This window comes from Triticum urartu, chromosome 6A, assembly GCF_056163025.1.
Source record: "Triticum urartu cultivar PI428250 chromosome 6A, HENAU_Tu73, whole genome shotgun sequence".
In the NCBI taxonomy this organism is placed as follows: domain Eukaryota; kingdom Viridiplantae; phylum Streptophyta; class Magnoliopsida; order Poales; family Poaceae; genus Triticum; species Triticum urartu.
Genome location: NC_141878.1, coordinates 212,432,563 through 212,457,858, shown reverse-complemented (window position 1 = coordinate 212,457,858; position 25,296 = coordinate 212,432,563). Strand labels below are relative to the sequence as shown.

General features: G+C 41.3%; 1 protein-coding gene and 1 long non-coding RNA gene across 3 annotated transcripts; one reads left to right on the top strand and one right to left on the bottom strand.

Annotated features, from left to right (window-relative positions):
• Positions 1 to 1,752: 1,752 nt before the first annotated feature.
• On the top strand, positions 1,753 to 7,454 carry LOC147964795 (uncharacterized). Of its 2 annotated transcripts, none has more exons than XR_015607955.1 (2): positions 1,753 to 2,032; positions 6,727 to 7,454. It is a non-coding gene; the product is annotated as an uncharacterized LOC147964795 (long non-coding RNA). The 2 variants fall into 2 exon arrangements; XR_015607956.1 differs by lacking the exon at positions 6,727 to 7,454 and adding an exon at positions 2,150 to 3,726.
• On the bottom strand, positions 2,936 to 6,945 carry LOC125512274 (U-box domain-containing protein 52-like). Its single transcript, XM_087527595.1, has 8 exons — positions 6,738 to 6,945; positions 5,974 to 6,056; positions 5,534 to 5,655; positions 5,258 to 5,440; positions 4,732 to 5,041; positions 4,510 to 4,611; positions 3,994 to 4,410; positions 2,936 to 3,703 (listed from the first exon to the last, which is right to left on the bottom strand). The coding sequence occupies exons 1-8, from the start codon at positions 6,943 to 6,945 to the stop codon at positions 2,936 to 2,938; spliced, it is 2,193 nt and encodes a 730-aa protein (XP_087383721.1).
• Positions 7,455 to 25,296: the final 17,842 nt, after the last annotated feature.

Below are 25,296 nucleotides of genomic sequence, written 5' to 3'. Positions count from 1 at the left end.
ATTCCAGCTGTCGGCAATCTCCCTCTCCATGTGAAACTTGTACAGTAAGAGAGAAAAGGCATTAAAATTGCATCATAAAGTGAAATATCATTCAAAACATAATAAATAACAGTAAAAAAATATGATGCAAAATGGACGTATCAACTCCCCCAAGCTTAGACCTCGCTTGTCCTTAAGCGAAAGCCAAAATCGATAATCATGACCACATGTTTAGAGAGAGAGAGGTGTCGACAAAAATAAACTACAGACATGAAAGCATCATGATCATTATTATAGCAGCAATATATCATCATAAAACTTATCATGCTAAAGTAACAGTTAATCCACATGCTAAAGTATGAACCATAAACTTTGTTGGGAACTAACAAATTATGATCTCAGTCATTGAAAAAATTACAATCCATCATATTTTCTGAAAGAGTCTATGTGAGAGCTTTGTTTAGCAAGTTCATATACTCAACTATCATTTAGTCTTATATGATTGCTCATAGTCACAACATATTTATAGAGCAAAAGTTTTAGTCAAAATACATAGGAAGATGGGGGTTATAGTTTTCACCGCTCAACTTATTTATCTCAAGGATAATGTCAACAATAATAACTCATGATCACCTACATCCAACTGGATATATATATATATACATATATATATATATACATATATATATATATACATATATATATGTCTAGATCTTTTCCACCACATGATGCTTGCCAACTAGAAAATAAATAGAGCGGAACACGGGATGAACATTATTGACTCTTGCATAAAGGTAAATACAGAAAAGTAAAAGATAGACCCTTCGCAGAGGGAACCAGAGATTGTCATGCGCTTTTTACTTTTGGATGTGTAAACTCGTAATGGAAAGGAATGTCACTTTATATTGCCACTTATCATAGCAACCTTTATCATGCAGTCCGTCGTTTTTATTTCTTCATCATCACAAATTCGTACATAGCTTATTCTTCTAATAAAAGATCATACATATTTAGGAGCAATTTTTATTATTTTATGCACCGATGACAACTTACTTGAAGAATCTTATTCAATTCATAGATAGATATAATGGACTCTCATGACAAAAGACTGGGTTTAAGGATTTTGGATACACAAGTAGTATCTCTAGTTAGTGAGAATTTTGGCTAGCAAAAGATCCTAAGCAAAGCACCACATGTTACAGGATCCATGACAATATAACTTCTATGTGAATATAAGCAATTAGGGCTGCAAACGAGTCGAGTTGGAGCGAGTTGGAGTTGGGTCAGCTCAACTCATATTAAAAGTCGAGCGATCTCAAACTAAGTGAAGCTCAAGACCGAGCCGTGGAGCATACTCGTGCTCAGCTTGTAATGATCTCGAGTTGATCTCGAGCTAGTTTCGAGTTAAATGAGATGGTAAAAACTATAACTCTTATGTTGATTATTCCAACTAGATAAGGTTCAACACGGCGTATGAAAGCACTAAAGAAATATTATTCCAATCATGACGATGACGATATAAATTTCTTCAAAGTAGTTTGACTTATTCTCTCATAACCGTAAATCTAGTATCAAAATAATCATATAATTGGAAAAACAAATTATCAGTCAAAGATCATAAAGGCCTAAATCTTCTCTGCACTTAATTAAGTTTTCATGTTTGCTAGTAAATAAAATGAAAAAAATAATGAAAAACATAGATGATAATAAATTGTCTTATTTCCATTTAATATATGACATGATCATTTAACATAATGATATTATGTTGAGCCATTCAGCTAAAATTAAGTGAACTAGTATTGGCTCAAGATCGGCTCATTTCTCGATCGAGCTACATAAAGTATTCAAACTCAGCTCGTTTATTTTGGAGTCAATCAATCTCAAATTGAGCTAAAAAAAACTGAGTCGATCTCGAGCAGCTCGTGAGTCTCGAGCTTTTCTTGCGGTCCTACTGTTGGCTGAAAGCCTGAAACCGGTGGACCCAAAGAGTCTTCGCCCCGCCCCGCGGGAGCCATGGCCAGGCGCTCGGCCGCCGCTCGCCTGGATCCTTCCGGTAGGTCACCCCCCACCCACTCGCGCCCCCCTTTCCCTTGGCCTACTAGCATTCAATCCTTTCCCCTCTGACCCGTTAGCCTTGGTTTCGTCGGGCGCTGCGGTGTGGCCTGGCCAGGCCTTGGCGCCACCATAGGTCTGGGTTGGGGGTGGGGGAAGTGAGCGCATGGTTCCACTCCACCGGTGCAGAGGCCATGGTTCTGTGGTCTTCGGCCTCTATTTGTTCATGGGCAACTGGATTTACACGGTGTTACATTTTCTTTCACATTTAATCAGCTCTGCTAGCTCCTGCTTTGGCGACAATGGGCAATCCACTTTCATCATTCAACATGCCCCACTTTTCTTCCACAATATTTTGAGACCTTATGCATATCTCGTTTACATACCCAACAGTATGCACCAGAAGAAGTAATTAAACAACTTTGTTCAATTGCTTTGGATTACGTCATAACTGCTAACTAAACAACTTTGTTCAATTGGTTTGATTACGTCATAACCGCTAACTCTTCGTCATGCTGTTGATTGTGGTGAGAAATTTTCTCAAGGACCTTGTGTGGTGACCTGGTGATCGATGAAAAATAGAGGCAAAACATAGTTGAAAACTTGAGGCTGCTTTTACAACTTGTTATTTTTTGTATGTTACACACAAGCATTGCCTCGAGTTTCCTTTACACGCTCCTCTTCTCCTACATGCTAATAACCTCTTCTGGTTTTCCAAAAGTCCGAGACTATGTTGGCCTCTTCATTGCCTGCTGCAATGCAATCCATGTTCATATCATCTCAGTCAGGATATGAGCAGAGCAAAGGCAGCAGTGCCTTTTTTCCAAGGCTTGGAAGGCAGCTCTCCTGTCTGTCTGTATGTACATGCTTGACTTTCCAGATTACAACCATGGAAGATTCATTCTTATGGCGACGATACATCATCATTGTTGAAACTGTATGAAGTGGCGCTCGAGTAGCTCGTGTTGCTGACCTGGGCAGCTTCATACTCCTGTCCAAGAGTCCGCAGCCTGTTCAACTCTGGCAAGATTTCTTTTCCGAGATCTGGCCGGTCCTTCTTCCGTAGCTCCGCACATTTCAAAGCCAGCCGCGCGAACGCCAAGGCCTCTTCTACTGGCCAGTCTGTCACCGTCGGGTCAAGTACCTCCTGGAAGGCTCCTTTCTCTATGGCATGCTCGACTTGGTGCGTGAGGCCCATGGGGGACCTGGCTGTGATGATCTGGAGCAGCAGGATTCCGAACGAGTATATGTCGGACTTGGTGGTCAGCATGCCCGTCTGCTGGTACTCAGGGTCTATGTAGCAGAATGTGCCGGCTGTGGACGTCATCCTGTACTGTGTGACTTCAGCTATGGACTGTGGCACCAGCCTCGCGAGGCCGACGTCACTGATCTTGCTGACGAAGTTGTGGTCGAGGAGGATGTTTCCGGGCTTCAGGTCTCGGTGGACAAGTGGTTCTGGCTTCGCCTGGTGGAGGAAGAGAAGGCCGGTAGCGATGTCTGCGGCGATCCTGAAGCGGATGTTCCATGGGATTGGTTTGGTGTTGCCTCTTCTGCAGAGCCGGTCCTCTAGGCTTCCGTAATCCATGTACTCGTAGACCAGGCAGCCATACTCGGGGCATGCTCCGAGCAACAGGACCATGTTTGGATGCCGCATGCTGCTAAGTATTTCAATCTGCAAAGTATTGATTAGCATGAGGTTGATCATGGCTTCATTTGCATAAAGTAAAATGCAGCTAAGGAGTCAATCGGTAAATTAGTTATCCTGAAACAAATAAAAGAAACCTGCTTCCTGATGCCGAACATATATTTATTGCCAGTAAAAGAGAAGGAATATGCATGGTGTTTATATGGCTCTAGTAATATGCAAATACTGAAAGCAGCCCTGAATAGACTGACAAATAATGAAACTGTAACTGCATAACTATGAAGGTCTTATGATTTGTAATGCTGTATTGTATTTACCTCTTGCTGAAACTGTTTCCTCCCCTGTGATGCGTCTGGTCTTAGGATTTTAATAGCGACATTAGTATGATCCAATACAGCTTTATATACTGGTCCATATCCACCTTCGCCTATCTTGAGTGCCCTGTCAAACTTATGCGTGGCGGCTTCTATATCATCAATGGAATACCTCCTGTACCGGGGATCCGTGTCCGATGCTCTCCTTCTCTCCTCGAACTCGCGCTTTGCCTTCCATTCTGCTCTCAGTCTCTTCTGCGCCTCGAGCTCTGCAATTTTTTGGGCAGCTTCTGCCGCCTCCAGCGCAGCTTTGCACTTTGCCTTCTCCATTTCAACAAGCGCAAGAGCTTCTTCTTCTGAACTCCTTAGTTCTTGGTACAATTTAGACTCTTCCACCTTCATCTGGGACAGCTGAGCCGCCTGCAGTTATTATTTATTTCATTATATCAACAGTTTGGTCGGTTTAGGAACTGCTTGACGTTATACTCAGGTCCATCTATTTTCATGTATAAACATTACCTTCTGTTTCGCGTCAATTGCCTCCTTACATGCGGAGTTATACATTTCCATTGTCTGCTTCAGCTCTAGTCTCAGTCGTCTCATTTCAGCTTCTACATCCTTCTGCATTCATGTGAAACAAAATATGAGAATTTATGATCCAGTACCTAACAACTTCAAATCAATGTCCAGCTTGCAAACTTTTGATCCACTGTAGCAACTTAATGGTTACAATGCTCTTACCCCGGCTGAACTTAGGCTTTCCAAGGATGCATATGATGATAGCTCCAGAGATTCACCATAGTCCAGAGAATTTAACTCCATGCTCATGGGAAAATCAACGTCATCTGAAAAGGAGCTGCGAGTCACGGAGGGCCTTGGTGGTGCAATGAAGTCGATGTAGTCGTCGAAATCCTTTTGAGGTGCTTGCCTTCCAGAGAGGAGATGCCTATCTTTTGTCGGGACCTTTGCATAGCCAGATAACCGGTCTACCGATGTTCTACTTGTCCTCGGTGACGATGGGTTAGAAAACTTTCTCCATTCTCTTGATGATCTATTATACAAAATGAGATATTTCTTACATCCACATTGCCTAGGCATTTAATTAAACATATGGATGCTAACTGCTGAAGGTAAGCATAGCGACCAACTGACCATCTAATGAGTAAGTTATTTTTTAACCGTATAAGTGAATTTCTGCTGACCATTTAGCTTCAGGAACATGCTTTGTATTTTATCGAAGTGCTATGTATCTTCTTCACAAACTTACCTTGGGAATGCATCGGGTTCGATGTTTGGTTGGGAGTTTTGCTTCGGAGGGAGAGTAGTAAAGGGTGCCGGAGCTTTGGCTGCCTTCACTTGGATGGCCTTCCCTTTATGTATTACATGCACTGTGCAATAATCAGGCGCCATCTTCATCAAGCATGTTGGCACATCAGGATTTCTAAACCTTCTGCATGGTGTAAAGTCCATGCCTGTGTTCAGTATAGGTATATATCAAAGGTATGTAATGGTGCATAATCATGGAGTATGGATGGGTAGGTACCTGATGAATGTGTTCCTAGTGGATGCTCCAACTACGATATCGGTGATGGCATGACCAGTAGCATAATCAATTATTGCTTTGGAGATATCATTGCCATCCAAGATAACCTCATTTAGATGCATCTGCGATTTGCAGTGGCAGTATGTCAGTATTACTTGTGTTATTTGATTCTATTTGCTTCGTCTTGTTATTATTATTATTATTATTATTATTATTATTATTATTATTGTTATTATTATTATTATTATTATTATCCTCCTCCTCCTCCTGTCGTAGTACCAAAACATTTTTATTTCAAGAATCCTTGGTATGTCTCAGCTCTTATAGATATCTCACCCTAATGTTTTTTTATGTCTGCTCTGCTATAGCGGTATGCCAATTTGAGCTAACATCTACCAATATGCGAGAAGGCAGTGTTCTAGCATTCAATTGACACTCACCCCTTTACGAGCACAGTAGCCTCTGTATGAGATAAACAGTTGTGACATCTCTGCATCTGTGTCAACTCCGCGGCCTGCTTCCCCTGTTAATGTGGCCATACCAAAATAAATTAGAGCAAGTGTTGAAAAGTTAAACCATGTTAAATAGGAGAATAAAATCTTTACCAGTCGCCTAATATGTACTCCCTCCCTCCGGAAATACTTGTCATCAAAATGGATAAAAGGGGATGTATCTAGACGTATTTTAGTTTTAGATACATTTCTTTTTATCCATTTTGATGACAAGTATTTTCGGACGGAGGGAGTAATCAATAGCTGCAGGGACTAGTGAATATGAACAAGTGTTACAACTACGCAGTAAGTTAAATTCATTTTGGAACAACACAATCTGCATCATCCTACTAGGCGATGCGCCTTTTCTCGTGTCTGGTATATTTTCGTACAAAATAGCTGTAGAATGTGATAGTGTAGCATTATCTGTTCATCACATGATGACATTATGCACATAACATTGTCACAGAATAATGCCGATCTTGGAAATTGGACGTTTTGTTTGTTATCTATAAAGTTATTGCTACCTCATCGCCAAACCTGCTATTTTAGGTAAATTGGTCTACTGTGATGGTGAACAGATTACGAAAATACGGGTGGAAACTGAAGACCCTAGCAATCATAACTTCAGCCAGCCTGATTTTGACGGCGTTCAGATGTAGGAAAAGGTCTCTTCTGATTTTCATTTCTTTTTTCATGCAGATACCTCTTACCATAAAGAGCGAGACCGGTCTGTGTACTTTGGTTGATCCTGACATGGACCAACTGGAGGGTGCTCCCCCTGGCCATGAGCCGATCCACCGCCCATTTTGCCGCTTGCTGGCTGTTCTTGTCCCGGTCGACGGCCACGATGGTCGAGATGTCCTTCCCGGCCTCGGGCTCCCCGCTGTGCGACGCTGTGGAGAATGCCGAGAGGTACATTTCTCAGCTCTCCGACCAACCAACCAAGCGAGCGAGCGACTGACGGGAGGGAGAGAGAGACAAAAGGGGAATTTTGTCCCTCCTCCCCTTTTGCTTATCTCTCCTACCCTGCCTGGCCGGGGTCTCCTCGTCCCTTGCTGTCGCGACCGAACCCGGCCGAAACCGCGATGTTGTTTTAGGGAGCTTGTGTTAGTTTTTTGCCAAGTTTGGACGCAGTGTGGTCGTGAGGATTTTCTTAATTTTCTGTGGCTCCTGTTTCCCCGCTTCTTAAGCAAGGGGTGTAGGCGGGAGGACACATGTTCAATGCCACCTTTCTGCTTGTTTCTAAGAATAGCGGCAGGTGACAGACAGGGGTGTCGCCAGGCGCTAGCTGAGTTTCCTTTAAAGGCCTCCTTTGGTTTGGTTTATAGTGTAGAAAAATTATAGGAATAGAAAAGTCATTGAAAATAAGATGACATGTATCTCAAATCCTATAAATAGAAATATGAAAGGAGATGTTCTTTGGTTCACATCATAGGAGTTTTTACGTTCAGTTTAGGCTAATGTTTATTTTCCTATGATATATGGAGGATAGGAAGAATCTCTTCATAGGAATAGAATTCTATTCCTACAAACCAAATGGGTTTAAAGAAAATTTTCCTATAGAAATCCTATCCTATGAAATTTCTACATAATTCCTTCAAATCAAAGGAGGCCTAAATTTCCTTTCTGAATCTCCTATGCACATTTTGCTAGTATAACAAATCTGCAGCCCTGTTTTAGTTTGGGTTTAATTCCATGAGAACCAGCTCCCTATCCCCAGAGTACAAACTTCGCATCCGCCTGACTGAATTGCTAGCACCTGTTCGATCCAACGAGAAGCCAACTGAACTCCCATCATGTCCTTTTTACACATGTCAGTGAGACGGGATGAAAACACTCGGTCAAACTGAACTATGCAAAAAGTTTGAACTTTAGATACTTCGGTCACTCCGGATGAAAACGGATCAGTTGCTCTGAGTAGTGCTGATCTAAGCACTTTTCACACTTCGGTGTCACCTACGGAAACTGTTCGCAAATTCCAAATGAATCTTAGTAGGCAACAAAAGGTTGACAAGTGCTCATTGATGAGACCGATTGGCCAACTCAGTCAGACCGAAAATTAGGGTTTAGGACAAGGTCTATATCATGATGGCTCGGTGAATCTGGTGTATTTTGGTTCAATGAGTTTGAGGATAATGATGGGTTTTGATATAGTGAGAAGTTGTGAAGTAGTATGAGGCTTTTGAAGTTTGATCTTTAAGCACTTGAGAAATGAACTCATCATCTCAACCTCATCCCCCTTTTGATAGTATTGGCATACCTATGGACTCAATGTAATCTATGTTCACTTAAACATAAATGAAGTCTCCAAGCTTGATCTAACACTTGTCCTTAGCATTTTGAGGGGTCCATTTCCACTTCCCTTATTGTACCTATCTTGAACTTTCATGAAATATACTCAAGAATAACGTTAGTCCAATAATATGTATGTTGACATGAATTACCAAAACCATCAAGAGATTGTGTATGATTTCAATTAGGAGGATTAAATCTAACTAATCTAGCTAGTTCATGAGTTACTTGATTACATTCCCTATGATTGCGCTAAAAATGATATGGGTGACTTTTAAAACATGAAATAATAGTAATCGATTTCTGGTCTACGGGTGAACTTCTAGAAGACTGGCGATGCTGATTCGGTGCACGACAGATCAGGTGAAATTGATAAATAGCCTGTTGGAATACACGACCGGGTCGTTTCCATATAAGTACCTCAGCCTACCCTTGAGCATTCGAAAGATGGCGTCAGCTCAGTTCCAATACTTGGTGGATCAACTCCAAGTTGCCAACCTGGCACGGCCTCTCGCTACCCAACCCAAGAGTGGGCGGCTACTGTTGGCGCGGTCGGTACTTTGTACTGTACCAATTCCCACGTTAATGGCCATGGAGCTACTCCCTCCGTAAAGAAATATGAGAGCATTTACATTACTAAAATTCTCTTATATTTTTTTATAGAGGGAGTACCTGCGAAGACACTGATGTCCTTAGAGAGGATCTGTCATGGTTTCCTATGTTGCGCAAAGAGAGATGCTCATGGTGGTAAATGCTCAGTGGCCTAGGAGTTGGTCTACGCCTCCAAATGGGCTGGTGGACTGGGCATCCCCAACCTAAGGTGGCCCAACAATGCCTTGTAGGCCTGATGGCTTTGGTTATGCCGGACTGATCAAGAATGTTTGTGGAAAGAATTCGACATCTTGGTAACTGACAATGCGAAGGCTATCTATCAGGCAGCAACGATTGCAACTCTTGGTAATGGCAACAACATTCTCTTTTAGGAGAGATAGATGGCTTCATGGATGCCGGATTCAGGATTTATGATAGAGGCGAAGGTGTCCCGTTTTTCGATGAGATGGTAACTACCGTTCTCGGTGGAGTAGACTTTAACGATCGGACTACAACATACGAAGACGTCGCGCCTTAGCAATCGCTAAACCAACTCCGAGAGGTTATTGACCATGCCGGAGCACGATCAACCTGACCATAAGGGCCTTTTTCCTACACGCAAATGAAGAACAAGGAGAAACTGAGATTGCAATATGGATATTGCGAACTTAAGAGAAAAGCTTTATGATCAAAGTGGGGTTCTGAAACGTCTTGGCCTGGTCATTGGACACAAACGAAGTACGCGTTTTGCACTATAGCAAACTTTAATCTAAACAAAATCCAAGTCTAAAACGATGCTCTAAGGGTTGTATTAATAGGGAGACAGAGGGGAATTTGGTCCACCCTTGGCAAGGTGGGACTAAATTCTGTCCTAAATCGTCTTCCCTATTAATACATACTCTAAAAACAACCTATTAAGTGTATTTCAAAAATACATGGGCCTGACCCAAAAATAAGGTGGTGTAGCACCTATATTAAGCTATGGGCGAAATTTATGAAAGACCATCTTGTATATTTCATCCATGTCCTTGTATGTCATCATGGTGGCTCCAAAGTGCTAAAAACTCCACTGGAAACTCCATTTTTGTTCCCCTTGCGCGCGCCATCTCCTCCATGCTTGATCATGCTCCAATGTTCATCCTTCTTGACCATGCTTGGCCCTTCATTTCTAAGCAAAGCAAATATATCCAATTTATGCATCATCATATTCTCATGAACATTAGAATCATTACCAAGAAACTAAATTACCTAGTAATTTAATTGACATGCCCGAGCTCTTGTAATTGATCTAGTATATGTAGCAGCAGGGGTTGTGGGTTTAACTGTATTATTGATGCCCTCATCATCTCCCCTTCTTGAATTTAAAGTCATCTTCGATGGAAGCTCATATTCCTCACCCACATAAGGCTTCAAATCTGCAATGTTAAAAGTGGGACTAACCCCAGAATTTGAAAGGTAGCTCAAATTTGTATGCATTGTCATTATTTTCTCTAACACCTTAAAAGGACCATCATCACGTGGCATCAGCTTTGACTTGCTAAATCAGGAAACATATCTTTGCGTAAATGTAACCAAACAAGATCTCCAGGTGCAAAGACAACATGTTTTTGCCCTTATCTCCAGCAAGTTTGTATTTAGCATTCATATGCTCAACGTTTTCTTTTGTTAACTCATGCATTTTCAAGATCAATTCAACACGTTGTTTATCATCAAAATTAACCTTCTCCGAGGATGGAAGAGGCAACAAGTCAATACGTGCACGAGGTAGGAAACCATAAACAATTTCAAAAGGGCACACCTTAGTAGTAGAATGCAATGAACGATTTTTAGGAAATTCAATATGAGGCAAGCATTCCTCCCATATTTTTAGGTTATTCTAAACAACCCTAAGCATAGTAGACAATGTTCTATTGACTACTTCAGTTTGTCCATCAGTTTGGGGTGACATGTAATACTAAAAAGCAATTTCGCCCCCAACTTAGCTCATAATCATCTCCAAAAGTGGCTAAAAAATTTAGTATCACGATCTGAATCAATAGTATTTGGCACACCATGCAAGTGAATAATTTCACGAATGAACAAATCAACAACATTAGCATCATCATCACTTTTATGACATGGTATGAAATGTGCCATTTTCAAAAATCTATCCACAACAACAAATATGCTACCCCTCCCCTTCTTTATTCGAGGCAATCATAAAACAAAGTTTATAGATATGTCCTCCCATGGAACACTATGAACAGGCAAAGGCATATATAAACCATGAGGATTGACTCGTGACTTAGCTTTTTGGCATGTGGTGTAGCGAGAAACAAAACGTTCAACATCCCGTCTCATCTTTGGCCAAAATAAATGTGTAGCAAGTACATTCTTGTCTTCTTCACGCTAAAGTGTCCCATTAATCCTCCTTCATGCGCCTCCTGCAACAACAAAAAACGAACGGAGCTAGCTGGAATGCATAGCTTGTTAGCACGAAACACAAATCAATCATTAATGATGAACTTTCTCCATGTTCTTTCTTCTTTACAATTCTGCATTACATCTTTAAATTCATCATCATGCACATATTGATCTTTGATGGTCCCCAAACCAAACATTTTAAAGTCAAGTTGTGAAAGCATAGTATAGCGATAAGACAATGCATCAACAATAACATTTTCTTTACCCTTCTTGTGTTTAATGACATAAGGGAAAGTCTCAATGAATTCAACCATTTAGCATGTCTACGGTTCAATTTTACTTGACTTTTAATATGTTTCGAAGATTTATGATCAGAATGTATAACAAATTCTTTGGGTCATAAATAATGTTGCTGTGTTTCTAAAGTCCGAACAAGAGCATATAATTCTTTATCATAAGTAGAATAGTTCAGACTAAGCCCACTCAAATTTTCAGAGAAGTATGCAACATGTTTACCATCTTGTAATAACACACGTCCTAATCCAATTCCACTAGCATCACATTCAATCTCAAAAATCTTATTAAAATCAGGAAGTTGGAGTAAAGGAGTATGTGTCAACTTATCTTTCAATATCGTGAAGACTTTTTCCTGTGCGGTGCCCCAAAGAAAGGGCACATCCTTCTTTGTAAGCTCACTGAGATGTGCAACAATGGTGCCGAAATCTCTCAAAAATGCCTATAGAAACTAGCGAGGCAAAGAAAACTCTCTACTTGTGTGATCGTTTTGGGCTGCGGCCAACTCTCAATAGCTTCAATCATGACTTTATCAACTTCAATTCCCCGTGGAGTAACAACATAGCCAAGAAAAGATACTCGGTCGGTGCAAAAGGTGCACTTCCAAAGGTTACCAAACAAATGTGTATCACGTAAAGCAATGAAAACAACACGTAAATGTTTCAAATATTCCTCCAAAGATCTGCTATAAATCAGTATATCATCAAAATAGACTACCAAAAATCGTCCAATGAAAGCACGTAAAACTTCGTTCATTAATCTCATGAAAGTGCTAGGTGCATTAGTTAACCCAAATGGCATGACTAACCACTCATATAATCTAAAATTAGTTTTAAATGTTGTTTTTCATTCATCTCCCAATTTCATACGAATTTGACGATATCCTGCTACTTGTGAGCTGCGTTGGGATTTCCTCGAAGAGGAGAGGATGATGCAGTACAATAGAGATAAGTATTTCCCTCAGTTAAGAACCAAGGTTATCAATCCTGTAGGAGAACCACACAACACCTCGTTAGTAGTAACTACACACAAGGTAACAAATCCTTGCACCCAATGTGAACAAGGGGTTGTCAATCTCTCGACGGCTACTTGCAAGATTAAATTGTATGGTGATAGATAGATAGATCGAACAAAAATACAAAATAAATAAAGAAAGAAAAATTGTAGCAAGGTATTTTTGGTTTTAATACATGATAGAAAATAGACCCGAGGGCCATAGTTTTCACTAGAGGATTCTCTCTTGAAAATAACATACGGTGGGTAAACAAACTACTGTTGGGCAATTGATAGAAAAACGAATAATCATGACGATATCCAAGGAAATGATCATGTATATAGGCACCACGTCTGAGACAAGTAGACCGCGAAACAATTTTACATCTACTACTATTACTCCACACATCGGCCGCTATCCAGCATGCATCTAGAGTATTAAGTTCATAAAGAACGGAGTAACGCCTTAAGCAAGATGACATGATTTAGAGAAAGAAAAGTCACGTATGAATAAACCACATCTTTTTATCCTTAATGGCAATGATATAAATACGTGTCATGTCCCCTTCTGTCACTAGGATTGAGCACCGCAAGATTGAACCCATCACAAACCACCTCTCTCATTGCAAGAAAAAATCAATCTAGTTGGCCAAACCAAATCAATAGATTGGAGAGAAATACAAAGCTATAACAATCAAGCATAAAAGTGTTCAGAGAAAACTCAAATAATATTCATGGATAAATCTGATCATAAACTCACAATTCATCGGATCCCAACAAACACACCACAAAAAGTCATTACATCGAATAGATCTCCAAAAACATCGAGGATAACATTGTATTGAAGATCAAAGAGAGAGAAGAAGCCATCTAGCTACTAGCTATGGACCCGTATGTCTGAGGTAAGCTACTCACGCATCATCGGAAGGGCAGCAAGGTTGATGTAGATCCCCTCCGTGATCGATTCCCCCTCCGGCAGAGTACCGAAGAAGGCCTCTAGACGGGATCTTGTGGGAACAGAAACTTGCGGCAGCAGAAAAAGTATTTCGGCTGACTCTCTGATGTCAGTGGAATATTTGAGAATTTATAGAGGCGGAATTAGGTCAAGAGGTGCCCTGAGGGGCCCAAAATCCTGGGGGGTGCGCCCCCCGAGCTTGTCCCTCCCTCGTGGCTCTTCATGAAGGAAATATGCCCTAGAGGCAATAATAAAATTATTATTTTATATTTCCTTATTCATGATAAATGTTTATTATTCATGCTAGAATTGTATTGACCAGAAACCTTAATACATGTGTGAATACATAGACAAACACTGAGTCCCTAGTGAGCCTCTACTTGACTAGCTCGTTGATCAAAGATGGTTAAGCTTTCCTAACCATGGACATGAGTTGTCATTTGATAACGGGATCACATCATTAGGAGAATGATGTGATCGACATGACCCATCCGTTAGCTTAGTATATTGATCGTTCAGTTTTTATTGCTATTACTTTCTTCATGCCAAATACATATTCCTTCGACTATGAGATTATGCAACTCCCGGATACCGGAGGAATGCCTTGTGTGCTATCAAACGTGACAACGTAACTAGGTGATTATAAAGATGCTCCACAGGTATCTCTGAAGGTGTTTGTTGGGTTGGCATAGGTCGAGATTAGGATTTGTCACCCCGAGTACCGAAGAGGTATCTCTGGGCCCTCTCGGTAATGCACATCATAAGAATTCTTGCAAGCAAAGTAACTAATGAGTTAGTTACAAGATGATGTATTACGGAACGAGTAAAGAGACTTGCCGGTAACGAGATTGAACTAGGTATGAAGATACCGACGATCGAATCTCGGGCAAGTAACATACCGATGGACAAAGGGAATAACATATATTGTCATAACGGTTCGACCGATAAAGATCTTCTAGAATATGTAGGAGCCAATATGAGAATCCAGGTTCTGCTATTGGTTATTGACCGGAGAGGTGTCCCGGTCATGTCTACATAGTTCTCAAACCCGTAGGGCCCGTACGCTTAACGTTCGACGACGATTTTGTGTTATATGAGTTATGTATTTTGGTGACCGAATGTTGTTCGGAGTCCGCATGAGAGACATGACAAGGAGTCTCGAAATGGTCAAGAGGTAAAGATTGATATATAGGACGATGGTATTCGGACACCGGAAGTGTTCCGGGGGTACCGGGTACATATCGGGTCATCGGAAAGGGGTTCCGGGCACCACCGGCAAAGATATGGGCCTAATGGGCCAAGAGGGGAAACGCAACAGCCAACAGGGGCTGCTGCGCCCCTCATATGGGCCGCACCAGAGGGGAAGGAAAAGGGGGAGAGAGAAGGAAGGGGAGGGATTCGGCCTCCCCCTTCCTTCCCTCCTCCCTCCTCTTTCCTTCCCCATCCGGTGAAAAAGGAAAGGGGGAGGGGCGAATTGGACAAGAGCCCCAAGTAGGATTCCTCCTACTTGGGGCGCCCCCTTGGCTGCTCCCTCTCCCTCCCACCTATATATATATATGAGGGGGAGGTGCCTAGAACACACATCAACATCTGTTAGCCATGTGCAGCGCCTCCCTTCACAAATTACACCCTCGGTCATATTCTCGTAGTGCTTAGGCGAAGCCATGCGCGGATCACATCACCATCACCGTCACCATGCCATCGTGCTGACGGGACTCATCTACTTCCTCGACACTTTGTTGGATCAAGAGTTCGAGGGACGTCATCGAGCTGAACGTGTGCAGAACTCGGAGGTGCCGTACGTTCGGTGCTTGATTGGTCGGAACAAGAAGAAGTTCGACTACATCAACTACGTTGTCAAACGCTTCCACTTTCGGTCTACGAGGGTACGTAGCCACACTCCCCCCTCTCGTGATGCATAGCAACGAGAGGGGAAGAGTGTTGTCCACGTACCCTCGTAGACCGTAAGCGGAAGCGTTATGACAACACGGTTGATGTAGTCGCACGTCTTCATGAGCCGACCGATCCTAGTACCGAAACTACGACACCTCCGCGATCTGCACACGTTCAGCTCGGTGACGTCCCACGAACTCTCAATCCAGCTGAGTGTCGAGGGAGAGCTTTGTCAGCACGACGGCGTGATGGCGGTGATGATGATGCTACCGGAATGGGGCTTCGCCTAAGCACCACTACGATATGACCGAGGTGGATTATGGTGGAGGGGGGCACCGCACATGGCTAAGGGATCAATGATCAACTTGTCTATCTATGGGGTGCCCCCTCCCCCTATATATATAGGAGTGGAGGAGGGGGAAGGGTTGGCCTCCTAGGCGTGCCCAAGGGGGGAGTCCTACTCCCGGTGGGAGTAGGATTCCCCCTTCCCTAGTTGGAGTAGGAGAGGGAAGGAAGGGGGAGAAGAAGAGAAGGAAAGGGGGGCCGCCCCCCTCCCAATTCGGATTGGGCTTGGGAGGGGGGGGGGCGCCCCCACCTTGGCCGCCTCCTCCTCCTTTCCACTATGGCTCATTAAGGCCCATTGACTCCCCAGGGGGTTCCGGTAACCCCCTGGTACTCCGGTATATGCCCGAACTCTCTCGAAACCTTTCTGATGTCCAAACATAGTCATCCAATATATTGTTCTTTATGTCTCGACCATTCTGAGACTCCTCGTCATGTCCGTGATCACATCCGGGACTCCGAACTACCTTCGGTACATCAAAACACATAAACTCATAATACCGATCCTCACCGAACGTTAAGCGTGCGGACCCTACGGGTTCAAGAACTATGTAGACATGACCGAGACACGTCTCCGGTCAATAACCAATAGCGGAACCTGGATGTTCATATTGGCTCCCACATATTCTACAAAGATCTTTATCGGTCAAACCGCATAACAACATATGTTGTTCCCTTTGTCATCGGTATGTTACTTGCCTGAGATTCGATTGTCGGTATCTCAATACCTAGTTCAATCTCGTTACCAGAAAGTCTCTTTACTCGTTCCGTAATGCATCATCCCGCAACTAACTCATTAGTCACATTTCTTGCAAGGCTTATAGTGATGTGCATTACCGAGAGGGCCCAGAGATACCTCTCCGATACTCGGAGTGACAAATCCTAATCTCGATCTATGCCAACTCATCAAACACCATCGGAGACACATGTAGAGCATCTTTATAGTAACCCAGTTACGTTGTGATGTTGTGTAGCACACTAAGTGTTCCTCCAGTATTCGGGAGTTGCATGATCTCATAGTCATAGGAACATGTATAAGTTATGGAGAAAGCAATAGCAAGAAACTAAACGATCATCGTGCTAAGCTAACGGATGGGTCAAGTCAATCACATCATTCTCTAATGATGTGATCCCGTTAATCAAATGACAACTCATGTCTATGGTTAGGAAACATAACCATCATTGATTCAACGAGCTAGTCAAGTAGAGGCATACTAGTGACACTCTGTTTGTCTGTGTATTCACACATGTACTAAGTTTCCGGTTAATACAATTCTAGCATGAATAATAAACATTTATCATGATATAAGGAAATATAAACAACAACTTTGTTATTGCCTCTAGGGCATATTTCCTTCAGTCTCCCACTTGCACTAGAGTCAATAATCTAGATTACATTGTAATGATTCTAACACCCATGGAGTTTTTTTGCTGATCATGTTTTGCTCGTGAGAGAGGCTTAGTCAACGGGTCTGCAACATTCAGATCCGTATGTATCTTGCAAATCTCTATGTCTCCCTCCTTGACTTGATCGTGGATGGAATTGAAGCATCTCTTGATGTGCTTGGTTCTCTTGTGAAATCTGGATTCCTTTGCCAAGGCAATTGCACCAGTATTGTCACAAAAGATTTTCATTGGACCCGATGCACTAGGTATGACACCTAGGTCAGATATGAACTCCTTCATGCAGACTCCTTCATTTGCTGCTTCCAAAGCAGCTATGTACTCCGCTTCATACGTAGATCCCGCCACGACGCTCTGCTTGGAACTGCACCAACTGACATCTCCACCATTTAATAAAAATACGTATTCAGTTTGTGACTTAGAGTCATCCGGATTAGTGTCAAAGCTTGCATCAACGTAACCATTTAGGACAAGCTCTTTGTCACCTCCATAAACGAGAAACATATCCTTAGTCCTTTTCAGGTATTTTAGGATGTTCTTGACCGATGTCCAGTGATCCACTCTTGGATTACTTTGGTACCTCCCTACTAAACTAATAGCAAGGCACACATCAGGTCTAGTACACATCATTGCATACATGATAGAACCTATGGCTGAAGCATAGGGAATGACTTTCATTTTCTCTCTATCTTCTGCAGTGATCGGGCATTGAGTCTGACTCAACTTCACACCTTGTAACACAGGCAAAAACCCTTTCTTTGCCTGATCCATTTTGAACTTCTTCAAAACTTTATCAAGGTATGTGCTTTGTGAAAGTCCAATTAAGCGTCTTGATCTATCTCTATAGATCTTGATGCCCAATATATAAGCAGCTTCATCGAGGTCTTTCATTGAAAAAATCTTATTCAAGTATCCTTTTATGCTATTTAGAAATTCAGTATCATTTCCGATCAATAATATGTCATCTACATATAATATCAGAAATGCTACGGAGCTCCCACTCACTTTCTTGTAAATACAGGCTTCTCCAAAAGTCCGTATAAAACCATATGCTTTGATCACGCTATCAAAGCGTATATTCCAACTCCGAGAGGCTTGCACCAGTCCATAAATGGATCGCTGGAGCTTGCATACTTTGTTAGCACCTTTTGGATCGACAAAACCTTCTGGTTGCATCATATACAACTCTTCTTTAAGATATCCATTAAGGAATGCAATTTTGACATCCATTTGCCAAATTTCATAATCATAAAATGCGGCAATTGCTAACATGATTCGGACAGACTTAAGCATCGCTACGGGTGAGAAGGTCTCATCGTAGTCAACTCCTTGAAGTTGTCGAAAACTTTTTGCAACAAGTCAAGCTTTGTAGACAGTAACATTACCGTCAGCATCAGTCTTCTTCTTGAAGATCCATTTATTCTCTATGGCCTGCTGATCATCGGGCAAGTCAACCAAAGTCCACACTTTGTTCTCATACATGGATCCCATCTCAGATTTCATGGCCTCAGGCCATTTTGCGGAATCTGGGCTCATCATCGCTTCCTCATAGTTCATAGGTTCGTCATGGTCAAGTAACATGACCTCCAGAACAGGATTACCATACCACTCTGGCGCGGATCTTACTCTGGTTGACCTACGAGGTTCAGCAGTAACTTGATCAGAAGCTTAATGTCATCATCATTAGCTTCCTCACTTACTAGTGTAGGGATCACTGGAACTGATTTCAGTGATGAACTACTTTCCAACAAGGGAGCAGGTACAATTACCTCATCGATTTCTACTTTCCTCCCACTCACTTCTTTCGAGAGAAACTCCTTCTGTGGAAAAGATCCATTCTTAGCAACGAATATCTTGCCTTTGGATCTGTGATAGAAGGTGTACCCAACCATCTCCTTTGGGTATCCTATAAAGACACATTTCTCTGATTTGGGTTTGAGCTTATCAGGTTGAAGCTTTTTCACATAAGTATCGCAGCCCCAAACTTTAAGAAACGACAACTTGGGTTTCTTGCCAAACCACGGTTCATAAGGTGTCGTCTCAACGGATTTAGATGGTGCCCTATTTAACGTGAATGCAGCCATCTCTAAAGCATAACCCCAAAACGATAGCGGTACATCAGTAAGAGACATCATAGATTGCACCATATCTAGTAAAGTACGATTACGACGTTCGGACACACCATTACGCTATGGTGTTCCGGGTGGCATGAGTTGCGAAACTATTCCGCATTGTTTCAAATGAAGAACAAACTCGTAACTCAAATATTATCCTCCACGATCAGATCCTAGAAACTTTATTTTCTTGTTACGATGATTTTCCACTTCATTATGAAATTCTTTGAACTTTTCAAATGTTTCAGACTTATATTTCATTAAGTAGATATACCCATATCTGCTCAAATCATCCGTGAAGGTGAGAAAATAATGATATCCTCCGCGAGCCTCAATGTTCATTGGACCACATACATCAGTATGTATGGTTTCCAATAACTCTGTTGCTTTCTCCATTGTTCTGGAGAATGGAGTTTTAGTCATCTTGCTCATGAGGCATGGTTCGCAAGTACCAAGTGATTCATAATCAAGTGATTCCAGAAGTCCATCAGAATGGAGTTTCTTCATGCGCTTTACACCAATATGACCCAAACGGCAGTGCCACAAATAAGTTGCACTATCATTATCAACTCTGCATCTTTTGGCTTCAATACTATGAACCTGTGTATCACTACTATCAAGATTTAGTAAAAATAGACCACTCATCAAGGGTGCATGACTGAGGGAGTCCTGGATTAGGGGGTCTCCGGACAGCCAGACTATATCCTTTGGCCGGACTGTTGGACTATCAAGATGCGAGATTGAAGACTTCATCCCGTGTCCGAATGGGACTCTACTTGGCGTGGAAGGCAAGCTAGGAAATACGGATATGTATATCTCCTCCTTTGTAACCGACCTTGTGTAACCCTAGCCCCCTCCGGTGTCTATATAAACCGGAGGGTTTAGTCCGTAGGACAATATACAATCATACCATAGGCTACTGCTACCTCTTGAGCACTGCGTTGGTTTTCCCCGAAGAGGAAGGGATGATGCAGCAAAATAGCGTAAGTATTTCCCTCAGTTTTTGAGAACCAAGGTATCAATCTAGTAGGAGGCTACGCGCGAGTCCCTCGTACCTGCACAAAACAAATAAATCCTCGCAACCAACGCAAATAGGGGTTGTCAATCCCTATAAGGCCACTTACGAGAGTGAGATCTGATAGATATGATAAAGATAACAGTTTTGGTATTTTTGTGATAAAGATGCAAAGTAAAATAAAGGCAAAGTAAATAACAAAGAAAATAACTAAGTAGTAGGAGATTAATATGATAAAGATAGACCCGAGGGCCATAGGTTTCACTAGTGGCTTCTCTCGAGAGCATAAGTATTCTACGGTGGGTGAACAAATTACTGTTGAGCAATTGACAGAATTGAGCATAGTTATGAGAATATCTAGGTATGATCATGTATATAGGCATCACGTCCGAGACAAGTAGACCGACTCCTGCCTGCATCTACTACTATTACTCCACTCATCGACCGCTATCCAACATGCATCTAGAGTATTAAGTTAAAAACAGAGTAACGCCTTAAGCAGGATGACATGATGTAGAGGGATAGACTCATGCAATATGAAGAAAACCCCATCTTGTTATCCTCGATGGCAACAATACAATACGTGCCTTGATGCCCCTACAGTCACTGGGAAAGGACATCGCAAGATTGAACCCAAAGCTAAGCACTTCTCCCATTGCAAGAAAGATCAATCTAGTAGGCCAAACCAAACTGATAATTCAAAGAGACTTGCAAAGATAACCAATCATACATAAAAGAATTCAGAGAAGATTCAAATATTATTCATAGATAGACTCGATCATAAACCCACAATTCATCGGTCTCAACAAACACACCGCAACAAGAAGATTACATCAAATAGTTCTCCACAAGAGAGGGGGAGAACATTGTATTGAGATCCAAAAAGAGAGAAGAAGCCATCTAGCTACTAACTATGGACCCGTAGGTCTGAGGTAAACTACTCACACTTCATCGGAGGGGCTATGGTGTTGATGTAGAAGCCCTCCGTGATCGATGCCCCCTCCGGCGGAGCTCCGGAACAGGCCCCAAGATGGGATCTCATGGATACAGAAAGTTACGGCGGTGGAATTAGGGTTTTGGCTCTGTATCTGATCGTTTGGGGGTACGTAGGTATATATAGGAGGAAGGAGTACGTCGGTGGAGCAACATGGGCCCACGAGGGTGGAGGGCGCGCCTGGGGGGTAGGCGCGCCCCTACCTCGTGGACTCCTCTTTTCTTTCTTGACATAGGGTCCAAGTCTCCCGGGTCTTGTTCGTTGAGAAAATCACGTTCCCGAAGGTTTCATTCCGTTTGGACTCCGTTTGATATTCCTTTTCTTTGGAACCCTAAAACAGGCAAAAACATCAATTCTGGGCTGGGCCTCTGGTTAATAGGTTAGTCCCAAAAATAATATAAAAGTGGATAATAAAGCCCAATAATGTCCAAAACAGTAGATAATATAGCATGGAGCAATCAAAAATTATAGATACGTTGGAGACGTATCAAGCATCTCCAAGCTTAATTCCTGCTTGCCCTCGAGTAGGTAAATGATAAAAAACAGAATTTTTGATGCGGAGTGCTACTTGGCATAATTTTAATGTAATTCTTCTTAATTGTGGTATGAATATTCAGATCTGAAAGATTCAAGACAAAAGTTCATATTGACATAAAAATAATAATACTTCAAGCATACGAACTAAGCAATTATGTCTTCTCAAAATAACATGGCCAAAGAAAGTTCATCCCTACAAAATCATATGGTTTAGTCATGTTTCATTTTCGTCACTCAAGAATGCTCTTATCATGCACAACCCCGATGACAAGCCAAGCAATTGTTTCATACTTTAGTAATCTCAAACCTATAAAGCTTCACGCAATATATGAGCGCGAGCCATGGACATAGCACTATGGGTGGAATAGAATATAATGAGGGGGGTTATGTGGAGAAGACAAAAAAGGAGAAAGTCTCACATCAACGAGGCTAATCAATGGGCTATGGAGATGCCCACCGATTGATGTTAATGCAAGGAGTAGGGATTGCCATGCAACGGATGCACTAGAGCTATAAATGTATGAAAGCTCAACAAAAGAAACTAGTGGGTGTGCATCCAACTTGCTTGCTCACGAAGACCTAGGGCACTTGAGGAGGCCCATTGTTGGAATATACAAGCCAAGTTCTATAATGAAAATTCCCACTAGTATATGAAAGTGACAAAACAAGAGACTCTCTAACATGAAGATTAAGGTGCTACTTTGAAGCACAAGTGTGGCAAAGGATAGTAACATTGTCCCTTCTCTCTTTTTCTCTCATTATATTTTTTTTGGGCCTTCTCTTTTTTATGGCCTTTCTCTTTTTTTCTTTTTTTGGGCCTTCTCCTTTTTATGGCCTTTTCTCTTTTTTTCCTCACTTGGGACAATGCTCTAGAAAATGATGATCATCACACTTCTATTTATTTAGAACTCAATGATTACAACTCAATACTAGAACAAAAGATGACTCTATATGAATGCCTCCGGCGGTGTACCGGGATATGCAATGGACCAAGAGTGACATGTATGAAAGAATTATGAACGGTGGCTTTGCCACAAATACTATGTCAACTACATGATCATGCTAAGCAATATAACAATAATGAATGTGTCATGATGAACGGAATGATGGAAAGTTGCATGGCAATATATCTCGGAATGGCTATGGAAATGCCATAATAGGTAGGTATGGTGGCTGTTTTGAGGAAGATATAAGGAGGTTTGTGTGTGAAAGAGCGTATCATATCACGGGGCTTGGATGCACCGGCGAAGTTTGCGCCAACTCTCAATGTGAGAAAGGGCAATGCACGGTACTGAAGAGGCTAGCAAGGATGGAAGGGTGAGAGTGCGTATAATCCATGGACTCAACATTAGTCATAAAGAACTCACATACTTATTGCAAAAATCTACAAGTCATCAAAAACCTCGGTACTACGCGCATGCTCCTAGGGGGATAGATTGGTAGGAAAAGACCATCTCTTGTCCCCGACCGCCACTCATAAGGAAGACAATCAAATAACACCTCATGTTTCAAATTTGTTGCATAACATTTACCATACGTGCATGCTATGGGACTTGCAAAATTCAACACAAGTATTTCTCAATTTCACAACTACTCAACTAGCACGACTTTGATATTATTACCTCCATATCTCAAAACAATCATCAAGCATCAAACTTCTCTTAGTATTCAAAACACTCTTAAGAAGATTTTACTAACTTTGCATACCTAGCATATTAGGATTTTAAGCAAATTACCATGCTATTAAGACTCTCAAAATAATCTAAGTGAGGCATGAGAGATCAATAGTTTCTATAAAACAAATCCACCACCGTGCTCTAAAAGATATAAGTGAAGTACTAGAGCAAAAATTATATAACTCAAAAGATATAAGCGAAGCACATAGAGTATTCTAACAAATTCCAAATCATGTACGACTCTCTCAGAAGGTGTGTACAGCAATGATGATTGTGGTAACTAAAAAGCAAAGACTCAAATCATACAAGACGCTCCAAGCAAAACACATATCATGTGGCAAATAAAAATATAGCTCCAAGTAAAGTTACCGATAGAAGTAGACAAAAGAGGGGATGCCTTCCGGGGCATCCCCAAGCTTTGGCATTTAGGTGTCCTTAGATTATCTTGGGGGTGCCATGGGCATCCCCAAACTTAGGCTCTTGCCACTCCTTATTCCATAATCCATCAAATCTTTACCCAAAACATGAAAACTTCACAACACAAAACTTAAAGTAGAAAATCTCGTGAGCTCCGTTAGCGAAAGAGAATAAAATACCACTTCAAGGTACTGTAATGAACTCATTATTTATTTATATTGGTGTTATACCTACTTTATTACAACTTCTCTATGGTTTATAAACTATTTTACTATCCATAGATTCATCAAAATAAGCAAACAACACACGAAAAACAGAATCTGTCAAAAACAGAACAGTCTGTAGTAATCTGTAGCTAGCGCAAGATATGGAACCCCAAAAATTCTAAAATAAATTTCTGGACGTGAGGAATTTATCTATTAATCATCTTCAAAAAGAATTAACTAAATAGAACTTTCCAAATAAAAATGGCAGCAGTTCTCGTGAGCGTTAAAGTTTCTGTTTTTTACAGCAAGTTCAACATGACTTTCCCCAAGTCTTCCCAACAGTTCTACTTGGCACAAACACTAATTAAACACAAAAAACACAACCAAAACAGAGGCTAGATAAATTATTTATTACTAAACAGGCGCAAAAAGCAAGGAATAAAAATAAAATTGGGTTGCCTCCCAACAAGCGCTATCGTTTAACGCCCCTAGCTAGGCATAACAAGCAAGAATAGATCTAGGTATTGCCATATTTCTAATAGATTAATAAGGTAATTTAATTTTCTTTCTAGGAAAGTGTCCCATGCCTTTCCTTAATGGAAATTGAAATCTAATATTTCCTTCCTTCATATCAATAATTGCACCAATCGTTCTAAGGAAAGGTCTACCAAGAATAATAGGACATGAAGGATTGCAATCTATATCGAGAACAATAAAATCTACGGGCACATAATTCCTATTTGCAACAATAATAACATCATTAGTTCTTCCCATAGGTTTCTCAATAGTGGAATCTGCAAGGTGCAAGTTTATAGAGCAATCATCAAAATCATGGAAACCTAACAAATCACACAAAGTCTTTGGAATCGTGGAAACACTAGCACCCAAATCACATAAAGCATAGAATTCATGATCTTTAATTTTAATTTTAATAGTTGGTTCCCACTCATCATAAAGCTTTCTAGGGATAGAAACTTCCAATTCAAGTTTTTCTTCATAAGATTGCATCAAGGCATCAACGATATGTTTAGTAAACGCTTTATTTTGACTATAAGCATGAGGAGAATTTAGCATGGATTGTAACAAGGAAATACAATCAATCAAAGAGCAATTTTCATAGTTAAATTCCTTGAAATCCATAAT

Excerpts from the sequence above, each read along its gene's own strand:
- LOC125512274 (XM_087527595.1), bottom strand. The coding sequence starts at position 6,945 with ATGTACCTCTCGGCATTCTCCACAGCGTCGCACAGCGGGGAGCCCGAG. Across the intron at positions 6,057-6,737 it reads GACCGGTCTCGCTCTTTATG|GGGAAGCAGGCCGCGGAGTT; the intron begins GTAAGAGGTATC and ends CCACATTAACAG. Across the intron at positions 5,656-5,973 it reads GCTACTGTGCTCGTAAAGGG|ATGCATCTAAATGAGGTTAT; the intron begins GTGAGTGTCAAT and ends TGCAAATCGCAG.